Source organism: Larimichthys crocea, chromosome XI (genome assembly GCF_000972845.2).
Source record: "Larimichthys crocea isolate SSNF chromosome XI, L_crocea_2.0, whole genome shotgun sequence".
NCBI classification, from domain to species: domain Eukaryota; kingdom Metazoa; phylum Chordata; class Actinopteri; family Sciaenidae; genus Larimichthys; species Larimichthys crocea.
In genome coordinates, this window is record NC_040021.1 from 5,039,793 (window position 1) to 5,067,061 (window position 27,269).

General features: G+C 39.6%; 3 protein-coding genes across 3 annotated transcripts in view; 2 read left to right on the forward strand and 1 right to left on the reverse strand.

The window, feature by feature from the left end:
• Positions 1–1,253: 1,253 nt before the first annotated feature.
• On the reverse strand, positions 1,254–5,256 carry rdh14b (retinol dehydrogenase 14b). Its single transcript, XM_019263276.2, has 2 exons — positions 4,850–5,256; positions 1,254–2,107 (listed from the first exon to the last, which is right to left on the reverse strand). The coding sequence occupies exons 1-2, from the start codon at positions 5,201–5,203 to the stop codon at positions 1,490–1,492; spliced, it is 972 nt and encodes a 323-aa protein (XP_019118821.2). The 5' UTR covers positions 5,204–5,256; the 3' UTR covers positions 1,254–1,489.
• Positions 5,257–7,148: 1,892 nt separating this feature from the next.
• On the forward strand, positions 7,149–22,195 carry LOC104934385 (interleukin-31 receptor subunit alpha). The gene is made up of 16 exons (XM_010750033.3): positions 7,149–7,444; positions 11,679–11,948; positions 12,036–12,159; positions 12,263–12,447; positions 12,550–12,662; positions 13,737–13,760; positions 13,865–14,018; positions 14,921–15,003; positions 15,157–15,376; positions 15,526–15,690; positions 17,446–17,547; positions 17,643–17,786; positions 17,879–18,019; positions 19,297–19,381; positions 19,527–19,608; positions 20,917–22,195. The coding sequence occupies exons 1-16, from the start codon at positions 7,390–7,392 to the stop codon at positions 21,310–21,312; spliced, it is 2,343 nt and encodes a 780-aa protein (XP_010748335.3). The 5' UTR covers positions 7,149–7,389; the 3' UTR covers positions 21,313–22,195.
• Positions 22,196–23,900: 1,705 nt separating this feature from the next.
• rngtt (RNA guanylyltransferase and 5'-phosphatase) overlaps positions 23,901–27,269 on the forward strand; it is an 84,333-nt gene continuing 80,964 nt past the window's right edge. The window contains exons 1-4 of the mRNA XM_010752180.3: positions 23,901–24,347; positions 26,690–26,799; positions 26,887–26,990; positions 27,084–27,172. Of these exons, the coding sequence (XP_010750482.1) occupies positions 24,284–24,347; positions 26,690–26,799; positions 26,887–26,990; positions 27,084–27,172 (367 nt within the window). The 5' untranslated portion in view covers positions 23,901–24,283. The remainder of the gene's footprint in view (positions 24,348–26,689; positions 26,800–26,886; positions 26,991–27,083; positions 27,173–27,269) is intronic.

Here is a 27,269-nt window from a genome sequence, read left to right on the forward strand (position 1 = left end):
AATTGTGACTGTGTGTAGAAATTATTGTTGTTTTTTTGCTTCAAGCTTCTCAAAAGTAATAATTTGCTGTCTGTAAACTATATACAGATAAATATTTGGGTTTGAGATTGACTCTGTCCACAGGATGGCGCCACAGTGCATCAGCATCTCACTGATCTGCATCATCAGCCTTATTGTTCCCTCTCCTCCAGACGCATTTACACTTCAAACACATCAACAGAAGGAAGCTGGATTAACAGCCACCCTGCAAAAATACATGCTAAAGTATGCACCCGTTTAGCATTCAGGTACAATAGCTGAACTAGAAAAATGGATCTGCTCTGAGGATTTGCACAGCACAAGCAATAATGTGACCTCACAATGGGGAGGGGGAAGTTGACCACTCAGCTTGACTTTGATGAATGAAGCAAGTTCTTTGTTTGAATCTTGGTCAGGTCATCGGTGACTAAAGTGCAAGGCGCTATAGAGGTTTTGTATTCATGAAACCAGAGACTTGCTGGGCACAGTTCTCCTTCTCTGACCATGTTGTTTCGGTTGCCCGGTCGTGCCGCTTTGCACTTTACAAGAACAGGAAAATCAGGCCTGACTCAACGTGTTACCCAACTCCTGATACAGGCTGTGGTCATCCAGCAGCCTGCACAGTAAAACCCTTGAAGATGATCCAGAACTTGGGGGATGTGCGCCTGGTCTTCAATCAACCCAAATGGTCACGTTACTCCGCTCCAGGTCTGCACCCGCTTACTTGAATGTCCTCATACAGGCATTTGTTACCTCCTCCAAAGAACAAGGCCTGCCTTGCCACCCGTACGCTCAGGACAATCCAAACTTTTCCCGTTGGTGGAACGTCCTACCAGCTCCTACCAGATCAGGGGTGTCCCCTCTCTACCTTCAAAAACCTCCTGAAGACCTCCAGCTCTTCAGAGAGGACCTCGTTTCCAACACTACCAACAACTGGGCATGCTAAATCTATCCCCCTTCTATGTGAGTAGTACTTATTGCTGCACTAACACACTGTACTTTGATTGTTTCCCTATTTGTAAGTCGCTATGGATAAAAGCAACTAAATGTAATGTACTTTCACTTTCTGTTTGCACTGAAATGTTGTACTTTTGAAAGAAAAATATACTATTAAGCACCAAATGTTCCTTCTTAGCGTGGTTCCCCACCTTCCTGAGTCAAAAAGTCAAAATGTTTACGACTACAGCTGTCTCCAGTCAGCCGATTAATAGAAAATCACGAGGCATCTTCGTTTGACTTTCACATTATTTTAATTCAAATCTTTTCACACATTCTGGGATCAACCCACTGCATCATACTCATGTTCAATTACACATTTCACTGGCACGCTGTGTCATTCAGTTAATAATTATGTCTCCAAGGAGGCAATCAAGTCTTTTCACATGCCACCTCTCGTAGGACAGTGTCTCTGGGGCTTCTGGAGATTAAGCATTTTATCCAAGGACACACGAGTCCTCCGAGTACTGTCTGCTCAGTCAGCGAGCCCAACCATCCTCCTGCTTACGTCCCACAGTTTCTTGGCTGCCCGGTCATCTGTAGCTTTGGCCAACAGCTCCTCCTCCTTACAGTTGGCGAAGCACTTCCCCGTCACTCCCTGCACCTCAGGGGAGCAGGCCAGATAGAGTGGAGTCTGGGCCCCCTCCAGCGGACTCTTGAAAAAGACCAGCGAGGCGAGGTAGAACAGCGGCTTTGCCAGGAAAGGGATTTGAACATGCCTGCCTAGTTTGGTCCTCACGATGCCCGGAGTGAGAGCATTGACCGTGACCCCGGTGCCATCCAGCTGGCGAGCCAGTTCGAGTGTAAACAGCAGGTTGGCCAACTTGCTCTGACTGTAGCAGAAAGACTTATTGTAGTTACTTTCACTGTTCAGGTCGTCGAAGTTGATTTGACCGTACTTGTAAAGCTTAGAGGAAACCACGACGATGCGACTTGGAGCCGAGGCCTTCAGGCGGTCCAGCAGGAGGTGAGTGAGGAGGAAGTGACCCAGGTGATTCACGCCGAGCTGCATCTCGAAACCATCCTCCGTCTTCATGTAGGGACACTGGTAGATGCCGGCATTGTTAATGAGCACGTCGATCTTGGATTCCTCCTAAAGGGTTGAAGAATATTAAATCATTTAAATACAAATACCCCAGAAACACCTTTACATGAACATACTTTCATAATCAAACTTAATGTTTAGTCTGAGTTTGTAAAAATCACTTTTAATCAAGGAGAACATTCACTATAGCATGTAGCTCGGGAACAATAAATGTAGTCTGAATACTCTCCCCAGTGAAGACCTTGAACTTGAGAAATCCCCCCTCAGAGGGTGGAGACTGAGATCGTGGTGCCAAAATGAACTAATATAGCATCCAGATGTGCGAATTACAAAATGCGAAGTGCGAAAACGCGGATACGATTGACAGAGGGCGTAGGGGTGCGCTGTTGTATTAAGAAAAAAAAGGGTGAGTCGCTTCGTCTTCAGTTTAGTTCAAGAGACAACTCAGGTTTATTCCCTGCTTAGAATAAACTCTTAACTCTTCAAATCTTTTTGGGATCTTTTTTGCGAACGTCTGTAACTCTGCATCATTACTGTAGCTTTTCTCCTTTGCTGGACTGGATTGGATCTGGAATTACAATACTGGCCTTGGCACGGAGTTTAATCTCCAACATCTATCCCTCAAGTGCTGTTGGCGCTGTCTGTGTGCCTTACATAACTGACTGAGATGTTCACACTGTACCTGCCTTAATTAAAGCACAGTCATTCCTTCAGGGCCTCGACGCTGAAATACAGAAGTTTGAGAGACACCAAGTGGATGCGAGCGGTAACTGTTGGCTCGTGACAAAGAAAGGATAAGCTGATGTTACTATTAGGTATATAATATTTTACAGAAACACTATGCGAGTACTCTTTGACCAACGTGATGAAATGGATCCAGAAATTGGGAGGAGCTCATTTAAAAACTTGCTTTTAATCATCAGCATCAGCATCAGGTATTTGTAAAGAGTTAACCAAAAGTACTTGGATGTACAATATGTATCAGGGCCAATAAATTAGAGGACATTAGGGGCTGATAATAATGATGATTCTTATGCAATACATGCACAACAGACCCTGAGCAGATGTACTGCATTTGTAAAGAAATTTTCAGCTTCAGTACAAAAGGTTTTACATTGCCCCGACGTGCACATACACGTATGCACTTGCACACCGAACCCGCTGGCTTACTCATGCAGGATCATTTGGATTTTTTTAGCCCCAAGGACACTTTGCAGACAGACGTGCGAGCTGCAGGAAGACGATGGTCAGAGTCACCCTGTAGAGAGAGACCTACACGAGAGCCAGCTTTGTATGAAACTGAAGCCGATGAGCTGAAACCCAGATGGACTGCATTATAAAATAATATTAGAAAAAGGCAATCAAGAAGCAGAATCCTTAAAAAGATTACAATAAAGAGTGCACAAAACATTTGACAGTGTGTATAGTATGGCACACTATGCAATAATAGTTATATAATCATGCTGAAAATAGCTGCACACTGACATATTTGTTGAGATTAGAGCTGCATCGCTTAATCTTTAATAATCTTTAAAGCAAAAAGTCCAAATATTTGATGGTACCAGGTACTTAAATGTAAGAATTTGCTGCTTTTCTTTGTCTTACATGACAGTAAATTGAATATTTTGAGATTTGAGGATACTGGTTGGACAAAACAAGACATCCGAAGGACTCGGGGAATGTGATTTCACCGTTTTCTCATGTTTTATATACTGAATTTATTAGATAGGATGGGTGAATAATACATAATACTAATAATTTTGTTTTAATCATATTCCTCTTTAACTGTTTTATGCAGGTTACTTTTAATCTACAACTTCTCTTTTGCAGTGGTGGAACTAAATACATTTAATATAAGTAATGTACTGTAGTATCTGTAAGATACAGATTTGAGGTCCTGGTCCGAGATACTGGAAATATTTATTTACTGAGAAACAATCAATTTGTAGTTTTCAAAGCTTGTAACTCTTCCAAATAGTGTTTTTTATTTCCATAGGTATATATTTCCTTTGTTCCAGATCATGTCTTCTCCTGCTACTTCTCGTCGTAAACGCCTAAACAACCCTGACTCCTTTTGCTATATTTGTGCTAGTTTCATCATTCCAAGTCAGAGGAAAGCAAACATCAGTGCATTAGTCAAACGAGCATATTTTTGCATATTTTAAAGTAAAACTCGGTGATCAAGACAACAAGCCATGGGCCCCTCACAAAGTGTGCAAGCAGTGTGTCGAGAGTTTACAGATGTGGACCAAAGGAACACGTGAAAAGTTGAAGAGAGCAAAAATATCATTGCACAGACTTTTGTTTAGGGAAAACAAGCACATATCTGTTAAGTACAGTCATATTTTTTTAAGAAAACGTGGATCCTATAGTTCAAACTTGACGTGTTAGAGAAAAACTGAGATCAGTTTTGGATTCTGCATCCAAAAATTAGTTTAAAAACAGCTGTCAGACCTAACTCGATAACAATTGTGATTAGTTACATACAAAATAGTTTGTTTAGTTTTGAATGGGGCCTGACTTTGCACCTCAAACAACAACAACAACAACAACAACAACAACAACAACAACAACAGTGTAATCCTGCGTTTACCTTCATGTACAGGTAAATACAAATCAGATTACATAATACATGAGAGTATAACAGTAACACTTTAGTTCAGCACCACGGACAGTCCCTTTACCCATGATGCTCTCCTTTGTTTTGGGAAACACCTGGAACAAACTGGACCATTCAAAACATAAAAACCTGCAGTGACGTCACCTGCTCACCTGGCTGTATCATCTCACCTGCTGAATCTCCTCACAAAACCTCCGGACCGACCTGAGAGAGGCCAGGTCCAGGTGTTTGATGACCACCTCTCCCTGCTCTGGTCCGGCTGCTTTCTTCAGGTCCTTCGCCGCCTCCTCGGCGCTGCGCCGGTCCCGGCAGGCCATGACCACCCGGGCCTGGAGCTTCAACAGCTCCCCGGCTAGGGCCTTCCCTATCCCGCTGTTAGCCCCGGTCACAATCACCGTCTTTCCTCGCATGGTGCCAGCGGGAAACCGGAGCAGCTTCGCCGCTTTCTGGACGGGGAACAAGCGGCGCATAAGGAGCAGTACTCCACCGCCGACTACCGCGGCTACGAGCACCGCGGTGGACATGACTGTCTGACGGTGTCACGGTGTATTATGTGTCCGAGTTATAAACTGCCCCGGAAATACTTCCTACGCAAGAACTAACGAGCAACGTTAATCTATATTGTATATATTTATTCACTATTTATTATTATATCTGTAAAAAATTAACTACATACGACTTAAATTAAACGATAATTAAACAATTAAACGATCACTAGCAACGTCAACTGCCAGACGCTCTGGAACTACTTCCGGGGTATCCGCACTATATTACACGGTATACCAAATGTAGCGTTACACCTGTTTATAAACTAATCTTTTCCTTTTTTAAATTGTGTTTAAATGCGATAAACTATGCGGGATATTTAAATAGATATTTTTTCTTGAAGTGTAAACTATTTGTCTCCTCAGATATATTTTCATAACCGGCAACGTTTAGCCTATTAAGCACTAGGTGGCGCTATGTGAACACAAAAGTAGGGCAGCTAGTCTAATATTAGAATCTGAGACTTATTATAAGCAAGTGTTTGACTTTGGATTTTTTTTAGTGCATAACAAATATTAAGTAAAAACGGTAAAAACAAGATATAAATATATGTACAATATGTTTTTAAAATAAAAGAGCTGAACAGTTTGTGCAACAAGATGCAAAAATCATTTATATTTCGTCCAAAAGTTGTTAAATAAACAGTGTTTGTTAATGTAATGCACAGAGTCAGTGGACTTCATGTTAATGTGATGTGTAAGGTCTGTGGGGAGTAGGCTGAGAGCCAGTGTCAGTGTTGTGGCGTGAGATTTTGGTCAAGTGCCTCGCAAAGTTTGTGTCCAGAGTTTGAGGGGTCAGGCACAATCTCTCCTGCAGGCCTCAGGTAAGTTTAAGTAAAGTTGTCACATTCAGTGAAGACTGGCAGCAGCAGCTGAAGCATCAGTTGATGGGGATCCTCATTACTAATTATTAATAAGTAGCCAGAAATACATTTCCCCTCCAGTCTTTACATTGTTATACAGGTGACCACTGCCTGGTGCATGGTTCAGGGGTACTTTGCATGAATTTGTGCCTGTGGTTTGTGCACACCGTCTTCCTCTTTGTATTGGTTTTGCATGCATAAACAGAACCAACCGTACTTGATTATAATTGCAGGATGGGAGATTTATGTACATGAAACAAGTCTGACATGTTGTATGATGTTATAATCCTTTTCATCTACACTTTCTCTTTCGCAGTGGTGGAAGTCATTACATTTAATCAATACTGTACTTTAGTTCATCTCTCAAACCAACACAGAGACACTAATGCACATATTTATCTCTGCAGAACTTACTGCTACTGTAATACTCAACTTTCCGGTCTCTTTAAGTATAATTTAGCTCAGTTACAGTTACTCCAAAACTCAGCTGCTCGTCTGCTGACCAACCAGAAAGAGAGGATCTTTTTTTTTTTTTTAAAGATCCTTTTATTGGTTTATAAAGCTGATAATGGTCTTGCTCCCACCTGTTAACCTACAAACCCTCTAGGACCCTCAAGCCTTCTGCTTGTGGCCTTTTTAATTACATCTAAAGTCAGAACAAAACCCCCACAGTGAGGTGTCTTTTTTTTTTACTGTGGTCCACATCTGGAAGACCTGAGCAGATGATGTTCATATTTTTAAGAGCAAACTCAATAATAACAGAATAGTACATATAACAATTATATTATTATATAATCTGTAACCATTATTTATTTAGTTAGTTCGCCTGCCTATATATGTGTGTATACTCAGTGTCTATATATGTATCATATGATCATATTAATATATATACTAATATATCTATATATACATACTATATATATCTATATATATATGTGTGTGTGTGTGTGTGTGTGTGTGTGTGGAAAGAGCCACAGGTCGGACTCGAACCTTTGGCTTCCGCACCAAGGGCTGAACCTTCACACTGTCCACAACTTTACTTCACTTCCTCTTAAGACGTTGTGTTTCCAGCTGGATTGAGTAATACCTCCCGTTTATTTCAGGGTTTGCTTCAGTTCCTGTTACTTGATGGCTGAAACAGTTAGTGGAAAACATGCGGTGCAGTTTAGGGTGCCGTCTGCCAAGACAGACACAGTGAGGGCAGGTTTAATTCATCTCCTTTGCGCGTTTGGATACATTCCCACAGCTCCACATGCATTTTAAGGGGATATTTATTTGAGCTCTCGCACTGCGACGAAAGACATGTATTCCTCCCTCGCTCTTTTCATCCTAATTATAATCCCCTCTGCATGTAAACGTAAGTAAACCTTTTATATTATTTTATATTACTTCTGTTAGGTGAAGCGTTGTGTTAAAAGGCAGAGCTGCTGACTGTCGGATTCTGAACTTCTGGGAAATGCTCGTTTTGTTTTAGTTTCATAATCTGATGTCAGTGCGGGCTGCTAAAAATGGAAATAATTGCAATTTTGGTAGAAACCAAATTAAAATAATCCCTTCATCCAATCAGCATTTTACATTATTATTATTATTATTGTTGTTGTTGTTGTTGTAGATTAAACAGTCCGACACTAAATGTTATTAAAATTAAAATTAAAATGTATCATAGCTCCACCACAGAAGAGCCCAACAGAAAACAAGTAAGCTTCAATCAGAACAACAACATAAGCTCCAATTAAGCTTCCAAACTAGCCCAATTTGTTGACTCTCATGTTTGAGTCACAGAAGTAAGTGTTGATTAAAGGTATAAATAAAAGATAAAAGATATACAATGTATTGTAGTAGTGTATTTCGTATCTCAGGAACTGGACATGCCATATTGTGTACTAGTAAGTTCCACCACTATAAAAAGAAGTCTAGAAATTTGGTTCATGTTGTGCAAATGCTCAAGGATATGTCATTTCTAGATACCAGATTTGTGTTTGGATTAGGAAGTCATGCAACAGACAGAACATTTTTTTCCACTCAGATGTTTAGAAGAGTCTTAGAAGAGACTTAGAAGAAGGGTTCGGACCAAAGGAACAAGTGATACTGTGCGATCTTCTAGTCCAGTGCGTAACCACATACAATGAGCCCATCAGTTTACAACACAACACTAAATGACACCACAGCTAAGAGCTAAAGCTTCAACTGACTGACTGAATGCCTTAGAAGTCAGAACATCTCTACTGCAATGGCACGTCCACAACAGCTTTATACATTATTTTTTGTACTATTTCACTTCCCAGGTGATCCTTTTTTTATTAGATTTATTATATATATACATATATTTTAAATATCTGTATGGTCAAACAGCTCAAACCGTACAGTTAAAGTGTTTTAGGTGTACCTTAAATGTTCAACTTTTTCTCTGTGGTATTTTTTTCTGGTAGTGTTTGTAAGTTAAAACACATTTTTGAAACAAAGTCAAAAGAGACATATAAATATATAATTGTGAAATTACTCTACTGGAAAGCAGCAGAAAATCTCTCCTAAATGTTGGGTTCCAACTTTAGCTGCAGAGGTTTTGACAAAAACAAAACAAAAAAAAAAAACCCACAGACCACAGACACAACAGTTTATTGAGGCCAATGCTCTGTGCGTCATCTGCAAAGTAAAGCGAATAAAGAGTTGACTCTGAGTAAATAAATGTCAGTTGAATCTACTTTATCCTCGATACTAAACATATTTAATGGAATTAATGACTGGAAGAAACAGCAGATTACGTTGGTTTTCATGATTGTTGTAAGATTTCACCTCCTCTGGAGTTTAGTGGGAACATTTACACACACGAAAAAAACAAAATGACGTATTGTATCTATATGACCACACCTGGTGGCTTCAGATGGAACATATTTACTGTAATACATTAATCACTGGCTTGCTCTTAATTGTCTACCGAGGGCTTGAAGCTGAAATAAAACTGCAGTGTGTGCCTGCTACTTTTTTCCAAAAGTCTGGCCAGTGTAGCGTTACTGAGGGATAAACTTAAAGCCACGTTGTGTAACATTAAATTACAGATGTTTTCTTCATTTTAACAGACTTGTTATTATGTGAGTGGTGTCTCTGTCATTCCAAGTCTGCATCCTGTACGTCTGTTATTGCACCATGTACCACTATTTATTAGTGATGGGAAGTTCAGCTCTTTTCAGATTCTTTTGGCTCGGCTCCCTTCGAAGAGCCGGCTCTCAGATGGCTCTTCATTTAGTATTTAGCCTTCTATATTAGCCTAACTTCGCAATTGTGAATGATTTGTGTGCTATTAAGCAATTTTTCGTTAAGTGTGCAAGATTGTTGTTGTCTCTGCTCTGACGGATATTTTCATTTTTACAAATTCTGCACTCACTTGCAGTCTCCAAAATCATTGTAATGCAGCCAGATGATGCTTCTTTTTTTTTTAGTTATCACTTTTTCTTCTCTCTCATTTCTTTACTCCTCTACCACTACACCCACAGACACTGTCCTTCTTTCACATAATGGTATGATCCTAGTCTGTCCTTGCTTGCAATTGGCTCCATGGTGCGTCCATCAAAATAACCTGCCTGCATGGATTCTGAGCAGGAGCAGCTTAAGATTCGGCTCTTCCCGACGGGAGTCGGTTCCTGTCGTTCACTTTGAAGAATCGGCTCTTAGAGCCGGCTCGTTCGCGAACGACACATCACTGCTATTTATCTCACACTCATACAACGCTTTAGACTTAGTGCCAAGTCCCACACCATCAACTATTCTGGTGAAACTGGATCATATCTTACGGAGAAAAAATGTTTTTCTTCCCTCTGATTTCCTGATGAACAGTAAATGAAACTGCTGTGAACTGTAGCTACTGTTGCGTTTTGGACTATTAGTGAGGAGGTGGTTTTCAGGCCCCGGGGCAAATCCTGATGGGGAACGGAGCTGGTGTCATGCCAGAACCGGAGCTGATGTGAGTGGGCAATGTAACTGGGCTTAGCAGCCTCTATGGACATAATAACAGAGGCGCAGAGACTGAAGGGGACACTGATGGAGGAAGAGTAAAAGAGACTTTTATTTTTTGGTGAGAGTCAAGCTGGGCTTCTTGCTGTTGAACTAATAAGTAATATTAGCTGGCTGCTATGTCTTTCTTTTGGGTGTCTCTCTGACTTCAAAGCAACCAGATTCTCAATACTTCTCCTTCACTAAGCTTGGATGAGATATTACAACTATTAAGAGTGTCTCGTACACAGAATAGTCACAGTGATATACAGGCATTTAAAATGAGATTGAGTGCATGAGAGGCATACAATCAATCTCGGCTTAATTGCCTGTCAGGGGAAAAAAGAATGATATAGTATCGTATAATATCGCGTGGTAGCCTGTTTTGGGGTTTCCAAATGCTGTTTCACTTCACTTTTGTCTGCTTGTCCCTTCCAATATTAGAAACTGATCCACCAACAATAAAATGCCAAAAAAAAAGTCCAAATCTACCAGTTTTCATCGAATAAGGAGTTGGTGGTTGGTCACAACACTTCCCGTTACTACACAAATAGTTGCAGGTGGAAATCGACTCGACTTCAGTATGCAATATGAGTACATTAGCACAGCAAGAGATTTTATTATAGCTCTACAACAGAAGAGCCCGGCAGAAAACAATTAAGCTCCAATAAAGCTTCAGAAGTAAATGTTGATTAAAGACACAATAAAAGATATAAAATTTGTTGTAGTAGCGTATTTCTTATCTTGGGAACTGGACATGACAGATTTTCTATTAGTAAGTACCACCACTATAAAAAAGTCTAGAAGTTTGGTTCATGCTGTGCAAATGCTCAAGGATATGTCATTTCTAGATACCAGATTTGTGTCATGCAACAAACCCAGATGTTTAGAAGAGTCTTAGAAGAGACTGTGCGATCTTCTAGTCCAGTGCGTAACCACAGTGTCATAAGACATCATAAATATGGACTGCCGCGTGTAGAGCAGCTCACGCTGAAAATAACCACAACATTTTGTCACATTTAGCTTTCGTGGAAAAATTTAGTTTTTCTGCCAGAATGGCTCTGCCGGTATTCTCCGCCAATTTTTGCAGAGTGACTGCAGAGAACTCGTTACTCTGAAGGATTGTGGGTTGTTTTCTTGTGGTGGATACTGACATACAGGATACAGGCAGCAGTGATCTAATGGCATGCTTTGTTATTCAACTTACAAAACAAACCAACACAAAGAGCATCCTGATTCACATACAGCAGCTTGTTAGATCCATCAAGACACCGTGGCTCCATTCTGGTCTATTATCTCATCCTGTTGAAAGATAAGGAATGACGGGTTTCTCTCTGTGTGAATTAAACATCAGTTAACTGGAAGTGACGCCCTATGCTTCATTGTAGAAACATCTTTGTTCTGTTATAATATTCACTGGCTATTTCTGGGAATTACTACCAGCAAACACATACAGTAACAGCTAACACTCAAGCACAAACAAGTGAATACATATGTAGTTTAGTTTAGGCTGAAAATCAATCTTTTCATCTATCTCTCTGCAAAAAAAGTGTATTTCCTAAAATGTCTAGCTGGCCTGTTAATGTCATCATCTTTTCTCGTAGGCCTGCATAGCAGCACCTGCAATGTCGTCCCTAAAGATGAGTACATCGAAGTGGGATCTGATATCGAGATAGTGTGCCAGACTTCATGTGTTCATAGCAAAGTCTTCTGGACACTGAACGGCACACGTGTGGATGAAAGCCTGTCAAACACCATCAACTCCTCGCGCACAGTCCTGTCACTGAGGAACTTCACTTACCCCAAAGCCGAGTTAGTATGCCACACTGCAGACACTGAGCGTATCCTCGGGGGCACCATCATCAGATCGTACTGTAAGAAGTGTTTGTTTTGTTTTTTTTAACTTATATGATAAAACTTAAAATGCATGACATAACCGACTTGCTTTTATTTCCCTACAGCAAAACCCAGAAACATATCATGCATGTTGTATTATAGTAATCAGGACAGACCAGGTTTACCAGATAAGTTCATGTGCAACTGGGAGCACCAGAAAAAAGGAAATATAAACTACACTGTACTGAGGTGGGTTTCTTATTTTCCTTCTTTTGTGTAAGAACTGATGCAGGCTTAACGCTTTGTCTTGTTGATGTAAGTACTAAATATACACAACATGTATTTCTTTCAGTAAGTCGTCATTAGCCCGATCCTGGAGTGAAATCTGCAAATCACATGAAACAACATGCATATCGGATTATTTTAAAATAAGTGATAAAATACCCTTGCCAGTCAATTTCAGTGTTACTGTGAGAGCTAAAACTGCTGCTTGGAACACATCCTCTGATACCTATACATTTCACCCATCAAAAATATGTAAGTACCATGAAGATGGAATATATTTCTCAATGATCCCTTTGTGTTTTAACATTGTACCTTTCTGAATTTTCATGTGTCCTCATAATCATATTCCCTCAGTGCAAATTACCAGACCAAAGTTAAAGGTAACTACCACCTCGGATCGTATATTGGTTACGTGGACAATCGCGTCACATAAAATGACAACAAACTGTCAAGTCAAATACAGGAAGGTACTGTATGTCTCTCTTTGATCTCCTCAATGTAGCATTTGAAGCATTTTCTGGAAGCAACAATGAAACTGTGGAAACTGTATTGACCCCTCACTTCACAGCCGCGGAGGTTGCAGCTATGCTACACTTTTCTCCCTGTGTCTGTTTGTAATTACACTCTGAACAATAAGACTGGGGAACAATTTGAAATAAAATTAGATTTTTATGCGGATTAAAGCTAAATTTGGCATGCCGATTCCAAAATTTCAATCAGTTTTTTTCTAGCACGTCACAATTTACCCTCCAGATGAGCAAAGGGCATACCGTTGTAAGTTCTGTTTGGTTTGATGCTGTTTTTGTAGTTTTCAAAGCTTGTAACTATTCCATCTTAGTCTTTTATTTCCATAGGTATATATTTCCTTTGTTACAGATCATGTCTGCTCTTGCTACTTCTCGTCGTAAACGCCTAAACAACCCTGACTCCTTTTGCCATATTTGTTCTAGTTTCACCATTTGAAGTCAGAGGAAGGCAAACATCAGTGCATTTGTCAAACAAGAATATTTTGCATATTTTAAAGTAAAACTCTGTGATCAAGACAAAGCCCTGGGCCCCTCACAAAGTGTGCAAGCAGTGTGTGGAGAGTTTACAGATGTGGACCAAAGGAACAAGTGAAAAGTTGGCATTTGGTATCCCTGTGGTTTGGCGAGAAAACAAGCACATATCTGTTAAGTACAGTCATATTTTTCATATTTTTTTAAGAAAATGGGGATTAAGTACAGTCATATTTTTCATATTTTTTTAAGAAAATGGGGATCCTATGCTTCAAAGACTTGACATGATAGAGAAAAACTGAGATCAGTTTTGGATTCCGCACCCAAAAATTAAAAACAGCTGTCAGACCTAACTCGACAAAAATTGTGTTTGCCAGTGTAATGAATAATGCTTGATTAAAGCAATTGCAAAAAAAAAAATAAACTAAATGAGGTAAATAAACATTGATTTTTTGATCACCATATTACCAATGAAAAACTAGTACAGCTGTTTTTGATACTGAAATCCTGTTTCATGGCTGATTGTGGTGATTTCTCTTCCAGGCTGTCAATGAAGCAACACCCGTGGTAAGACGCAAACCTCATTTTAACTGCATTAGTAAATAAACTTTAGATTCAGACTCCCTAATAGATGTTTTAAACTGAAATCTGTCTGTTTTTTCCCCAAAAAGGTGCTCAATAAGACTCTGGTCAATACAGAAACATCTGAAGTGGCCATTGAAAACATCGACTCCTGCAGTAACTACACGTTTGCTGTCCGGTGTGCTCTTAAGGAGGCCCCCTGGAGTGCTTGGAGCCAGGAGACGGTTCTGACTAAACTAAAAAGTAAGAACAATGTTAAGACTGACGAGAGGTTACTAAATCGGCTATGCACCTATGCCTTACTTAACATTTTACATTATTGTTGAATTTTTGTAGCCAACAATAATTTGACACCACTGTGGTCCTGGTGCTCATGAAGTTCAAGGAGCACTCATTCATAACAAATAAATTGTTCATACTATGTTATTTTTATTGCTTAGAAAAGCATGTAGCTTGTAGCGTCGTATTAGAGCTTCGAGTTGCTGATTATCACAGCTTTCTTTGACTCGAATCAGACCTGCTGTATTTCAAGATAACTCTACAGGAGATATTAGAACTACAAAAAAGTTATAAATGTTTATAAAATCCAATTTTAAATGTTGGAAAGATTTTAGTCGATTTAAGGATGTTGCTGAAAATCAGCAAAAATACACTGTAAATGGTTGTAAATGGTATTCTGATGACTCAGACTAACAGGAATAGCTCTACTGACATATATTTCTTCAAACCCTCCCACGAATTAATACTAAGAAAAACCAAACATGATTCATACGCTAATAATGGTGCTGATGTATGTGCAATTAACTTTGCCTCCAATAAACAAGTCAGAGCTCATATCCTCTGTGAGGGAATGAAAGTCGGAAAGAGCTGTTGGCACATTTGAGTTTCAGGATGGGACTTGTATGTGAATATTTCGAGGTACGCCTAATACAGTTGAGTCTGTCTGCAACAAGTACTGCATAGCGTGACTGTTAAAATTAATTTAGATGACTGATAACAGGTAATTTCCGACCCGGGAGATTTTCTACATCAAAGTTTGGTGAATCAATGATGCATCATCTTGCAGTTTCAGCTGTTGAGCTCAAACCTGTTTTAGGTGTGCGCAGTGGTCCTGTTGTTTTCAATGTGTTTTAAACGGGTTACAGGGAGCGATGTGAGGCTGCGCCTGTGGAGAAAGGTAGCTGAAGCAGAGAAAAATGGCATTAGAAAGGTTCATGCCATGTGGACGGTAAGGAAGTTCTCACACTACTGCATTTACAAATCCTATTTTTTTAATTTCACTTCCTAATTTTGCAAAACTCATAATTCAACCCACATTTCCTAGAACATATGCCTCTTACATATCTTATTGACTGAAGTGCCTCAAACTGTCTGTACGCAGGAGATTCCTTCATCGTGTCAAGAGACATTTACCTACACCATCAAACAGACTCCCTACAAGGACCTCATGACTGGAGTAAACCATACAGATACTTTATGTGGCAGTTCAATGTGTGACGTTGATGTAAACCAAGAAGCACACAGAATAAATCTCACAGCCTTCCATAATGAATCCCTTTCTCTTGTGGAGGACTCAGTTTATGTTCCAGCCATTGACGAGAGTGAGTTTTAATGCTATTGATTTTGCCTTCCTAATGGGTTACAGTTCATGCTGAATATTGCTTCATTTTAATGGAATAATGCTTTGCCCTGATGCACGTTAGTGATTTAGTGTCAAGCAATTAGCTTCTTATCACTTCTGACTTGGCAGGCCTCCCTCAAGTTACCGACATCCAGACCTCAACCCATGAAGGCAGTATTCTGGTCAGCTGGAAGGCTCCTCTGCAGCCTGTCCGTGGTTACATGATCGACTACACCCACAATGGCAATCAATACTACTGGAAGGAGACCAAGTACACTAATGCAACGCTGTTTGGTAGGTTAGACAACGGACATGTGTAATAGTTGATGGATGTACCCAACGTTAGGGTACATCCAGACAGAATGGCAGGTTTTCCCTTCATTTTAGTTGGGGTAGTGCAAACGATTGGACCAGTCAAACCTCCACGGTCAGCCTGAAATGTCTCTGAAACTATCTAGGTAAATTCATGGACTAAACTCTGATACTCTACCCTGATTTCACAACGGTTCTGTTCAAAACAAACACAGCACTAGCAACTCCGACCCATTGCCGCAGTGTCGATCCTGTCTGAATGTACCCAACCCTAAACATCCATGGGAATTATTAACAACATCATACAAACAACCATGACACTAAATCACGATTAAATCAAAAGCAATACAAAATCCCAGGATGACAGCTCGAATTCCTTTCTGCCCAAGCTGGGTGGACTTCAGTTAGAGCAAGAGGCAAGAGAAGGAAACACATGTCAGATAGAAAGGTGGATGTGTATTAAATACTTTATGTGTCTTAACATTGGTACACGAAATGAGTCTTGTGGATATAATCTGAGTCATGGAGAGAGAGAGAGCAGTATGGCATGCAGCAGACGTCACCAACAAGAATTTCACTGGTAACAGCCACACTTTAAACTTTCACAAACCTTGAATCACCAATTTCACGCTTTGTGGCTAGACTGTGTGGTCTGTTTTTCACTTTTGCAACACTATGAATGTATTCCAAAAAAATGTAGATTTAACATTTCTGCATCTCTCAAATCTCTTTAATTACCCCAACCTTTCATATGAATTGTTTAAGTATAAACTGACCCCAAACTCCTAAACACTGACTGTAAAAAGGATGGACAGCGTATCTGTGACGTCAACCATGGGTTTCTGAAGAGCCGTTTAGAAGCTCAAAATCTGCAGCTCTGGTTGCCGCCAAGCCACCTGTAACGACACCAGCCTGTCAATCAAAGATGGTTTTAATTCTGCAAACTTTAAGCCTGAATATAATTTGAACAGGTGAGTTGTATATAAATTCACCCTCAGTACAGTTGTCATGAACGGGGAAATTAGCTACACAGACCAAAACTGTTTTTTGTACCAGGCTGTAAACATGTTTATTTCTGCTGTGAAGTTGAAGTTAAACATGGGGACTTATGGAGACTGACTCACTTCTGTAGCCAGCCTCAAGTGGACGTTTGAGGAACTCACTTGTGCTTATTCATGTAACCTTTAATTAATCAGCAAGTTTCTTAAGATCAAAAAGACCCAGTTGAGACAGCACACCAGTTACAGTAAAAACAGGAATAAAATCGACAGGGTGTACAAACACCAAACACACAAAGAACATACTAAATCATCCTGGATTGGATGACATTAATTGTTGTCGGGGCTCCTCTGTGGTTTAGGGACTGGGATACTGACTCTGAAAGGCTGAAACATCCTGGCTTGGGACAATTGTTGTTTTCCTTTCTCTCATTTCCTGTAATCTCTTTAATGTTGCTATCTAAAAAAGCCCCCAAAGAAAATGTAAAGAACCCAAAAAATGTCAACTTACCGTGGGAAAATTTATGGGGTCACCAAAACCAGCAGACTTTGTCTCTGGGGAACATTCAGTCATTCCAAAATGTCATGACAATCTAATTATTGAACAGAAACATTACTAATTCCTAAAGCTACACGTCTAATGTGGCTAAAAAACTAAGCAGGACCAGTCGTGGAAGGAGAATTACATCTATGGCTTTTCCCATCATAGATTTTCAGAGCAGTCTTCCCTTCCTTACAGATCTCCTGGATAAGAAGCCATACAACATCACAGTGACTCCCCTCTTTGACGACAAGACGGGTCACGGCAAGACGGCCCATCAGATCTGCTCCAGAGTCGGAGGTTACATCACTTTCCATCGTTTTTTATTATGATTTTGAAAACATTGTTTCTTTTGTCGCGTTGTCTGATTGTGAAAACGTGATCCGTACATACAGAACCAGGGAATGTCTCTATCGACAACATTCAGGCTAGAGACACAAGTGCCGTTGTGAGCTGGATTGTGAAGTCAGAGGAGCCGTGCAGTGGTGATATAGTCAACTACACCATCTTCTACGGTACACAGGACGGACCACAGCTCAGTAAGTCCACCACAGACTCGTTTGTAAGTTTGCACCCCAACTGAAGCTAAGTATTTCCTGTTTATGGCATTTCTGTTATGGTTTTCTTCTAGATGTCACTGTAGGTAACACAACGCAGGAGTTTGTTTTGAAAGACCTAAATCCAGAAACCCAATACAACGTCTACGTCAAAGCCACAGCTCTTACAGGGGCTACCCAAAGCGAGAACAAGTTGTTCACAAGCAAAAGATTTGGTGGGTATTCTGTAAGGGCTTCCTTCCTTCCTAATGAATGCGGTGTACTTTCCTGCACTGACAGGCTGCAGTCACAGATCTGTGATGAAAATTGCAGATTTCATCACAGATCTGCCTCTGGATTGTTTGTTTTGTGCTTAAACTCAACAGGTGCATGAGGTGTGACGTGCATGCTTTGGCATGTTTGGTTGTGCAGTCTGCAGCTCTGATGCAAATTATATGATGAGAAAAACACATGCTCCCTCTTACAAGCACATACTCAAGTAAAACACTTTATTTCAACACTCTAAGCTTTTGCTGCTACAGCTTTAACTTTTTGTCCTCTTCTTATTTTATATAAACTACCATTTTTAGACCCAGCCGATCTTAGGAAGGTTCCTAACTGACTGAAACGTAGTGGACATGATAAGAGCTGTTCTCTAAATGCTAAGGAAAGTTGCTTCAGTGCTTCCTTTCTTATCTCCTCCGGGACACACTGGACCATCCTTTATGAAAAGGAAAGGGGATAATGAAAGAGAGTAGGAAGCCTGAACTTTACAGTTCTATAGCAGTAGTAGTGACGCTTCTCTCCTCTATGAAACACCTACTGTGTCTTTACTTCTTAACTCTGATGAACTGTTTGTGGGTTGCCCAGATCCTGCAGCTCTCTGCAGGAGATTGAAATTGAAATACAAGTTGTACCTTCTCCTTTAATTCTGACTGACGTCCAGCATCCCTGCAGATCATCATGGAACTTGCCATTGTTTATTAAGCATTCATCTTTTGCCACGACTTGTCAGTATATTCACACATGAGTAGACGGGAAGCGATCATTCACGCCATTCACGTGTGGCTACAGTAGTCACAGTCCAACAAAACTTACACAATCCTGCTTTGATTAAGATCTGCCCTCATCTGGTTCACAACAGCTGGCAGATAACAATTTAAAACAGGCACAAGCACGCAAGCAGCTACAAGTAAGAGCTCTAGTGCTGTCGAAGGCGAGGCGGCACCATACAGCAGAAAACAGCAGTGAAGCTTACGTGGAATATAACTATTGTTTTATATCTAAATATTTTCACAAATAAGAGTTTAACATTTAATTTCTAGTTTCTGGTACGCACATGACTCACGTTACTCACTAAAACAAAATGTGAATAACCCAGTTGCCATAGCCCTAAATTATTTGGCATTTCCTATTAATGAGTCATTCTTCTTAGAGCACTGGAGAGATTAGTTTTTTTGTGGTCAACGAGCTGCAGCAGCCTGATTCATTTCTTTTTGTTTTCCTTTGACAGATCCGAGGCTCATCCTGGCACTCAGCATCTGCGGAGGCATCCTTATAATCCTTGTGTTATCTCTTGGATTATGCTGTGCTGTTCAGTAAGTTTCAGTCTTTTCACCTGTCGCTCATTGTCAGAGATAAATGTGATATAGATAGACATTTCAGTCTTTGCATATTGCATTAGATTTTTTTAAATTTAGAAATTGTGAAGCTGAAAATCTGCTTTTTTTTTTTTTTTTTTAGGTGGAAGAAGTTCACGGAGAAGCCGGTGCCTAACCCTTGTAACAGTTCTCTAGCTTGGTGGCGATCGTCAAGCGATGAAAAGGTGACAAGTACATCTGTTTTAAAGTGACTGAGAGATTAAGATAATTCACTTCTAGGTCATTTGTAGTTAAAGAGGAAAAATAGGCATTGCTTTTTTTATTGGATAATTGTGAAAAAGTGTAAATAAATCTACAGCCTTCACTTCAGTTTGAAGATGTCGCGTTTGGTTCTAATACATTTTAATAAACATACAGTATTTCACTATTTTTAGACCGTTTTTAGTAAAATAATAATAATAATAGTTTATTATATTTGGGAAAATAATCATCAGAGTTAGCTAGTTGCAGCCCCACTGTAAATTGTATTTCCCAACAGGAAGAATTAAGCATTTAAATCAACATTTTAAAGTATTTTATGCAGTTATTCATAAAAATTTCAATCAATCAAGTCTAAAGAAGTTGTAGACCTCAACAGCACTGAGACTTTTAGCTACTTGCTGATGCATGCTCCGCTTTACAGGTGTTATAATAACAATTACGTTAACGTTACACTAATGGTCTTCATCTATTATCATCAATATAAGATTGTAACAAACTTTGCAGCAGTAGTGTATGTTCAAAACACACCATTTACAATTTTATCGTACTTAACGGTTACTTAGTGTTTTTTGTAGCGGGGACAAAATGTTAAAAAATGAAAGAAATATGACATTTCAACAATTCCTATAAAAACACATCAAGATAAAGGAGGTCATATGTCGCCAGTCTTCTCTCGACATATGGTAAAGATAAAAAAGTAGCTCACAAGTTAGTGCTCAGGAAACGTTTATGTTTATGATAAGCAACAGTCCTAGTCCAGTTAAGATAAGATAAGATAGACTTTAATGATCCCGCTCTGGGGAAATTCAGCCTTCTTACATGGTGGGAGTAGCAGTCTGTTGCTGAAGGAGCTTGTTTAAGGCCCCCACAGCCTCATGCAGGAGGTGAGGGGAGTTGTTCATGATAGATGTCATGAACATACTCCTCTACCCCCAAACTTCCAGAGCTAGACCTCTTGATCACTGTCGAGTGTTTTCCTGTCCCTTTCCTTGCTTCCAGCTGTTGAACTGTTTCTTTTGGCAGAGTCAAAAAATGATTAAATCTGCTGTCAACTTTTCCCTTTCACTTTATCCATCATGTATTTTTAATTGTAGATTGTTCCCAGGAGAAAATGAAAATACTTTACTTGTAATCTTCTAATGATTTTCACAGACCTTTTAAGTCATCTGTTGATGTATGGAGACACTGTACCACTGTCATGATTCTGTATCAAAGTACAACTTTATGTTCACTCTTTCTATGTTTGTGTCAATGTGTCGATGTGTCCATAGGGAATATGCTCCTACCCGCCATTCCTAGATCCAACCGAAAGCCCTTGTGACAGTGTTTACACAGAGAAAGCTCTCGTCTCTCCTCTCGCCCCACGGTGCAATGATCACCCAGCCAGTGACCACACAGAGGAATACGTTGATCCAGCCACAGTCTCAGATGGACACATACAAAAGCAAGACCCGGTTGAACTTGCAGGGACACAAAATTCATCTTCTCCCGAGGAATGCACAGAGCTGCTTCCTTCAGAGAACGTCCTCTCCAGCCCATATCGAAGTCAGACTTCTGTGGAAACTCCAGCCCCGAGGGCCATTAAGCAATGCAAGCGAGCTCCTGTGAAACAGCAAGAAAAAATGCTGCCAGTTACTGTTTATGTCACTTTAGACATGTTTGAATAAAGTCGGACCAGATAGGAAGAAAAAAAAAATTCATCAGGGAGAGTGGATGTGGTTTAATATTGCTAAATACTTCCATCGTGTCCAGTAAGGAAAGAAAGTGAGTAATAGTAATAGAACCACCTGTGTGTTCTGCGAAAAGAAAAATGACATGTAGCACAAATATGTAACATTTAAAGCAAAACATTGTGTGTGTAGATACAGATTACATGGAGATAACTGTATATCCCCTCCAGCAACTGGTTTTGGTCTTGTTTACATTATGCGGTGGAGGTTGAAATAATAAAACAAATATGTACATGGACAAGTTATAATATATCACAAAGCCCTGGTTTGTCCAAGGGTAGCATGCAGAGGATTTATGTAAATATTAGCTATGTAATATAAAAAGATGTTCATGTTTCCTGCTTCATTGATATCTGTCTTTAACGTAACCTGCTTGCTCGACACCAGAAAATTGTATTTGTTGTATTTTTTTTTTCTCTGTACAGCTCGAATTCAACATGTACTATACATAAGCTGCTTGATAGTGTGGCGTCTGTTGTTTTTAATGAAACAACAAATAGCTACAGAACTAGACTCAACGAGCTGTTAGCAGGCATACTGTAATGTATTATCACAAACTATTATATTTATTAAAAATGTGAAATGTTTTTTTTTATTAATCAGCAAAGAAATACTGTAACATTTAATACATATGCACTCAGTTAAATGGGTTTGAAAGCTGGCATTCATTTTATTATTGTTATTATTATTATTGTTATGTTGTACAGTATTGAACATGCAGCAACAACAGACAAGACCAGGTGAGCAAAAGTGGAAATCACAATATGTAAAATATTAAACAAACATGTTAAATAAAGCACCAAAATGTTGTTTTACAGTATTCTGTGTTGTTTGAGTGCATGGTGTTTTTTTTAATGGACTGCTGACATGGGCTGTGATTAGAATACACATCTATCGCGTGTGTGTGTGTGTTTCTTTTTTTTTTGCAGAAGAGGAAATTGTGAAACAATAGTATAATATATGCTTACGTAGATGGTAGAAGTCAGTCTGCTGACACATCTGTGCAGCTGGATTCCATAATAAATACCAGGAAACATGAGAGCACACTTCACAGAATGAATTACATGAATCAATTTTTTTTAATTTTTTGTAGAGAGAGAAAGAGACTGATCGTAAGCACTGACAGTATAAAGAACGGACAGGCTTTATGCGCTGGCTGACGCCACGTTGGCAGTCCTTCCTCTTTCCTCTAATCTAAAAAATAGGAAAAGACGTTGGATGTAGTGACTGTCCAAACTTCAAACTCAGTCACTTGTGTGGTCAAAATGGCTTTTTTGGGGTGATGTTCCCATTTATTGAAACGTTGCCTGGATATTTCTTGATGTCTATGGTATGTGGTGATATTTCTTGTCTTGTCTTGTCTTGTCTTGTCTTGTCTTGCTCCAAGAGACTGCATCACCTTCACGTGATCCCTCCACCTACCAACCCAGAACTAACCAAGAAACCAAAAATGGCTGTGAACATGTTTATTTCTGCTGGAAAGTTGGACATTTTAACATGGGATTTCCTCATGTAAAGTTCTGCAGCATGTTTAAGTTGAGCATTATAATCTAGTTAAATATTATAAATAATTTATATATACTGAAGTAGCCACGACTCAAATCAAAGAAAGAAGAATGCTATAATTCAATGCCATTTCAATAAGTCAACTTTATTATCAATGCTGCCATATGTACAGGACATGCAGAGAATTGAAATTGCGTTTCCCTCTTATCCCAGTGCAAACAACAATAAACATGAAATATAAAATATAAGGAAAAGATGTAAAAGATATAAAATGAAAATACATAAAAGCTAAAAGACATCCAAGAAAAGACAATAATATTTATTTTCATTGCAGCTCTGGACTCTGGAGGGCTACATACCATAATAAATAATAAATAAAATATATAATAACCGAGCCTTTGTGGCAGCAGCCCCTAGGGCTTTGGAATAACTTGCCCTGGCACATCCGATCTGCTGGATCACTTGAGGTTTTTAAATCCTCCTTTAGAGCACACCTTTTTCTCCCTGGCTTTTACCCAAACTTAAGTATCTTAGCATTTGTCTTAACCCGTTGTACTTTAGGTATTACATGTATATTATTTGTATCGACCTGTACAGCACTTTGGTCAACCTCAGTTGTTTTTAAATGAGCTTTATGAATAAAGTTTGAGTTGAAAAAATAAATAATACAAGTAAAAGCAATTTGACATTCAAGTATTATGAATAAGTCCTTTCATAATAATAATAATAACTTTAACAAAACATGTTTAATATGTGTATATTTATGAACTGTCCATTCCGGATTAAAACCCGCCTCACTCCTTTATATTCCTCTCTCCCTGTCACTGTCCCGCCCTCCTCTGCCTGTGATTGGCTGACATTCCTCACTTTGCCCAATCGCCTTTGTCCTTTTATTTTAAACTCGCGAAGGCAGCGAGTCCTGGCCAATCAGAGACAGGTAGGCCGCCTCGGCCCGCCTATCAGCGACTTGAGTTTTGCGTCACCTCTCACATGCCGCCTGCAGGTGGCAGCATAACGCCAGGTCGTCGTCTGAACTACAGACATTACCCATCACGAAGAAGACGAGCTAGTTTAGCGCTAGCTGGCTGACGCTGCGTTAGCTCGTTGCTAACCACCTGAATTTAAGAAAGACATTTTTTATTTACAAAAACAAAACAGATTACACTTTTTTTTTCGGGGGATGCTTATCTAACGTGAGTCGTGACAACATATGTTTGGTTTAAATCCGCGCCGGCCCGTCAGGATGTTAAAGCTCCTGAATTAGCACCGAGAGGGCCTTGAATCCGCGGTGCTCGAGTGAACGCGCAGCCCGGGGGGAGGCAGCACACCGCGGGGTCTTGAGAGCGAGAGGCACACAGGCTAAGCTGCTGATATCCACTGCACCAAAACCGTTTTCCTAAACATGTCACACAACGGACCTCCTCCTCGATGGCGGAATTGTCCCAGAAGAGGACAACCTGTGGCAGGTAAGACAAAATAATAAAATAAAAAAACATAACAAGCTTAATTCACGTATAGTTAGCCGTTAGCCACGTATTTATAAATACAGCTTATTGCACAAAGACACTGAACATGACCTAAATTAAACGTTATTATCTTTTTTAATTTAATTTAATCCTGATGTAACAAGCGGCTGTTTGCAGGGTTTGCAAAGCTAGCATCACAACAAGCAAACACATTTTATTTCAAATGAAGCAATGCTTGGTCTAAACTATTAAATGAACTAATTAAAGGGCAGATGTTTAATTAGGAGTGTGTGTGTGTATATGTTTGCCACTTGTAGCTGAGCCAATCTTTAGCTTGTCATATTTTTAAATGGACTTTTGTATGGCGCGCTAACTAGCCCCAAAGCTCAACTCCTCGCAGACATGCGTACCTTTTTATTTATTTATTTATTTTACAAACTAACAACTGTACTAACTTACTAATTTTGAACACGTCTGTGTTTTTTTTTTCCATTTTAATCTCTGTTAGAAAATAAAAGTGCTGCTGAGTCTGCTAGCGTCGCTTGTCCGAGCATCACGTGTCAAAACAAACCATGGCTGTCATGATGTGTGTGTGTGTGTGTGTGTGTGTGCAGCATGTGTACATCACTGGATATCACATTGCCAGACTCATTTTAACATTTACTGTGACTGTTCAATGTGTTTGTATTTGTCCTGTACACGTGACATCTGTACCTGGGAGAGGGATCCCTCCTCTGTGGATCTTCCTGAGGTTTCTTCCACCTTTTTTCCCTGTTAAAGGTTTTTCCTCACTTGAACTGAGGGTCTAAGGACAGAGGGTGTCACCCCCTGTACAGATTGTAAAGCCCTCAGAGGCTAAATGTACTGTGTGACTTTGGGTTATACAAAGAAAATCTGATTTGATTTGATCTCAACTCTATTTGTTTACGTGGCACCTTTCATGCAGAGATGCAGAATAAAGACAGAAAGAGAGAACACTGGACAGTTGTTTAGGCAACAGGACGGTTGCATTAAAAACAAACAAACTAGAGATTAGAACAAAAATAAAAAAAGCAAAGTACAACAACGAAACAAATAAAAAGTAAATTAAAACCTATAAGGTAGCATAAAAAATGAAACCAAAATAACAAAGATAAAAACTGCAACAATAAAATGTTAAAACTAAATAAGACCTGTAAAGTAAATAAGCACAGGGGGTGATCTCGATCTAAAAACTCAGTGAAAACTCAGTGAATGGCTAAAAACATAAGTCTTAAGTTTAAAAGAGAGGTGCAGGTGTACTCTACACTGCTGCCTGACCACAGTCTGACCGCTATTTCATGCTTCATTTATTTCCTCCTCGATTTGTTTATTATGCAAACTCCCCGTTACACACGAGACTTATCCGGTGATTCATCCAAATTTTGAATGAATAACATTTACGAGAGTCGTTGTAGAAAGGGCGTTGCAGAATTCGGCACATCAGTTGAGCAAGACCAAATTAATTGGCGTTAAACTGGTCTGATCGGGTTAATTACATTACATACTCCATGATGGGAAATTGTGTCACTATGGCATGGAAATGTCCCAATCTGTTCTAATGAATAATGTAGTATGGTTACTTGTTCTGTCATGTCTGAAGTACGTCACAGTCTTCTGTGCTGCTGAAAAACACATAAAAAAACATAAAATCTATTAAAAACAGAGCAGCCACATCACGTACTTCATCGTTTTTTTTTTTCTTGCTTTCTGTGTGAGATGCATAAACGGTTTCCTCAGTTGTGGAGGCTAAACTAAGATCTAGTCTTTTGTTCTGTCTTGCGTACTGTTCTTTGGAATAATGCGCATAACACGTCAAGTGTTGGGTGTGAGTACTCGTCATCCGGTATGAACAAATTATATGATGAGAACTGTTCTTTACCGAGCTTCTTCTGCCTGAAATATGCTCCCCACCAACAGCAGACGGATAAAAAACAGTTTTTATACGGAAAAGTCACTAAAACAAAAATGTATTTATCTCAAATGTTATCGCTGTTTAGGCATATTTCTCTGTTTTTAAAAAAATTGGTTTGTGAATCTCTTTTTTTTTTTTTGTCTCTAATGTAGGCTTTTGTTACTTCATGTGAGAGTCTATTATTATTTGGCCTGTGTTGCAGTTTGTTGTCTTTAAATTTCCACTTTTGTGAAAGCTAACGGGGATCCAAATAAAGAATTCAGTGATTTAAATTAAAGATAAAATCACCCTGGAAAAGAAAAATTAAGCTTTTGCTAAGCTGACTAATCAGCTCATCGGCTTGTTAGGGCCCGTGTTCAGAGCACAGAGTTTTCTTTGACTGGTTCATCACTTGTATTTCTCCTCACAGGTAAATTCCTGCCAATGAAAACGATGTTGGGTCCCAGATACGATGATCAAGTTGCAGAGGAGAACAGGTTTCACCCGAGCATGCTGTCCAACTATTTAAAAAGTTTAAAAGTAAGTAACCCGGCGAAGAGTGAAGCTCTGAGAAACATTTTGAAATTGACAAAACTCACATCTCGCCGTGTCTTTTTCTCTCTTCAGGTGAAAATGGGTTTGCTCGTGGATTTGACGAACACTACTCGCTTTTACGAACGCGGCGACATCGAGAAAGAAGGCGTCAAATACGTGAAGCTTCAGTGTAGAGGGTACGAGTAAATCTGCCGCCACGAATTAAAACAAGTACCGTAATTCAGTCTGTTGTAAATGTACTAAGACCGATGCTGTTGTGTTTGTGTTAGCCACGGAGAATGCCCTTCAAAAGACACGACCGAAATGTTCATCAGGCTCTGTGAGAACTTCATGGAGAAGAATCCCCAAGAACTGATAGGTGAGGAAACCACAGATTAACTGTCTGTCTGACAACTTCTGCTTTCACATGTTTAATAATCAGAAACATTAAGATGGACTTTAACGATCCCACACTG

Bases quoted from the DNA above. Each gene is read 5' to 3' on its own strand.
- rdh14b (XM_019263276.2), bottom strand. From the start codon at position 5,203: ATGTCCACCGCGGTGCTCGTAGCCGCGGTAGTCGGCGGTGGAGTACTG. The intron at 2,108-4,849 runs GTGAGATGATAC...TCAACCCTTTAG, and splicing joins TTTGTGAGGAGATTCAGCAG to GAGGAATCCAAGATCGACGT.
- LOC104934385 (XM_010750033.3), top strand. From the start codon at position 7,390: ATGTATTCCTCCCTCGCTCTTTTCATCCTAATTATAATCCCCTCTGCA. The intron at 12,160-12,262 runs GTGGGTTTCTTA...TATTTCTTTCAG, and splicing joins ATAAACTACACTGTACTGAG to TAAGTCGTCATTAGCCCGAT. The intron at 17,548-17,642 runs GTTACATCACTT...CCGTACATACAG, and splicing joins GATCTGCTCCAGAGTCGGAG to AACCAGGGAATGTCTCTATC.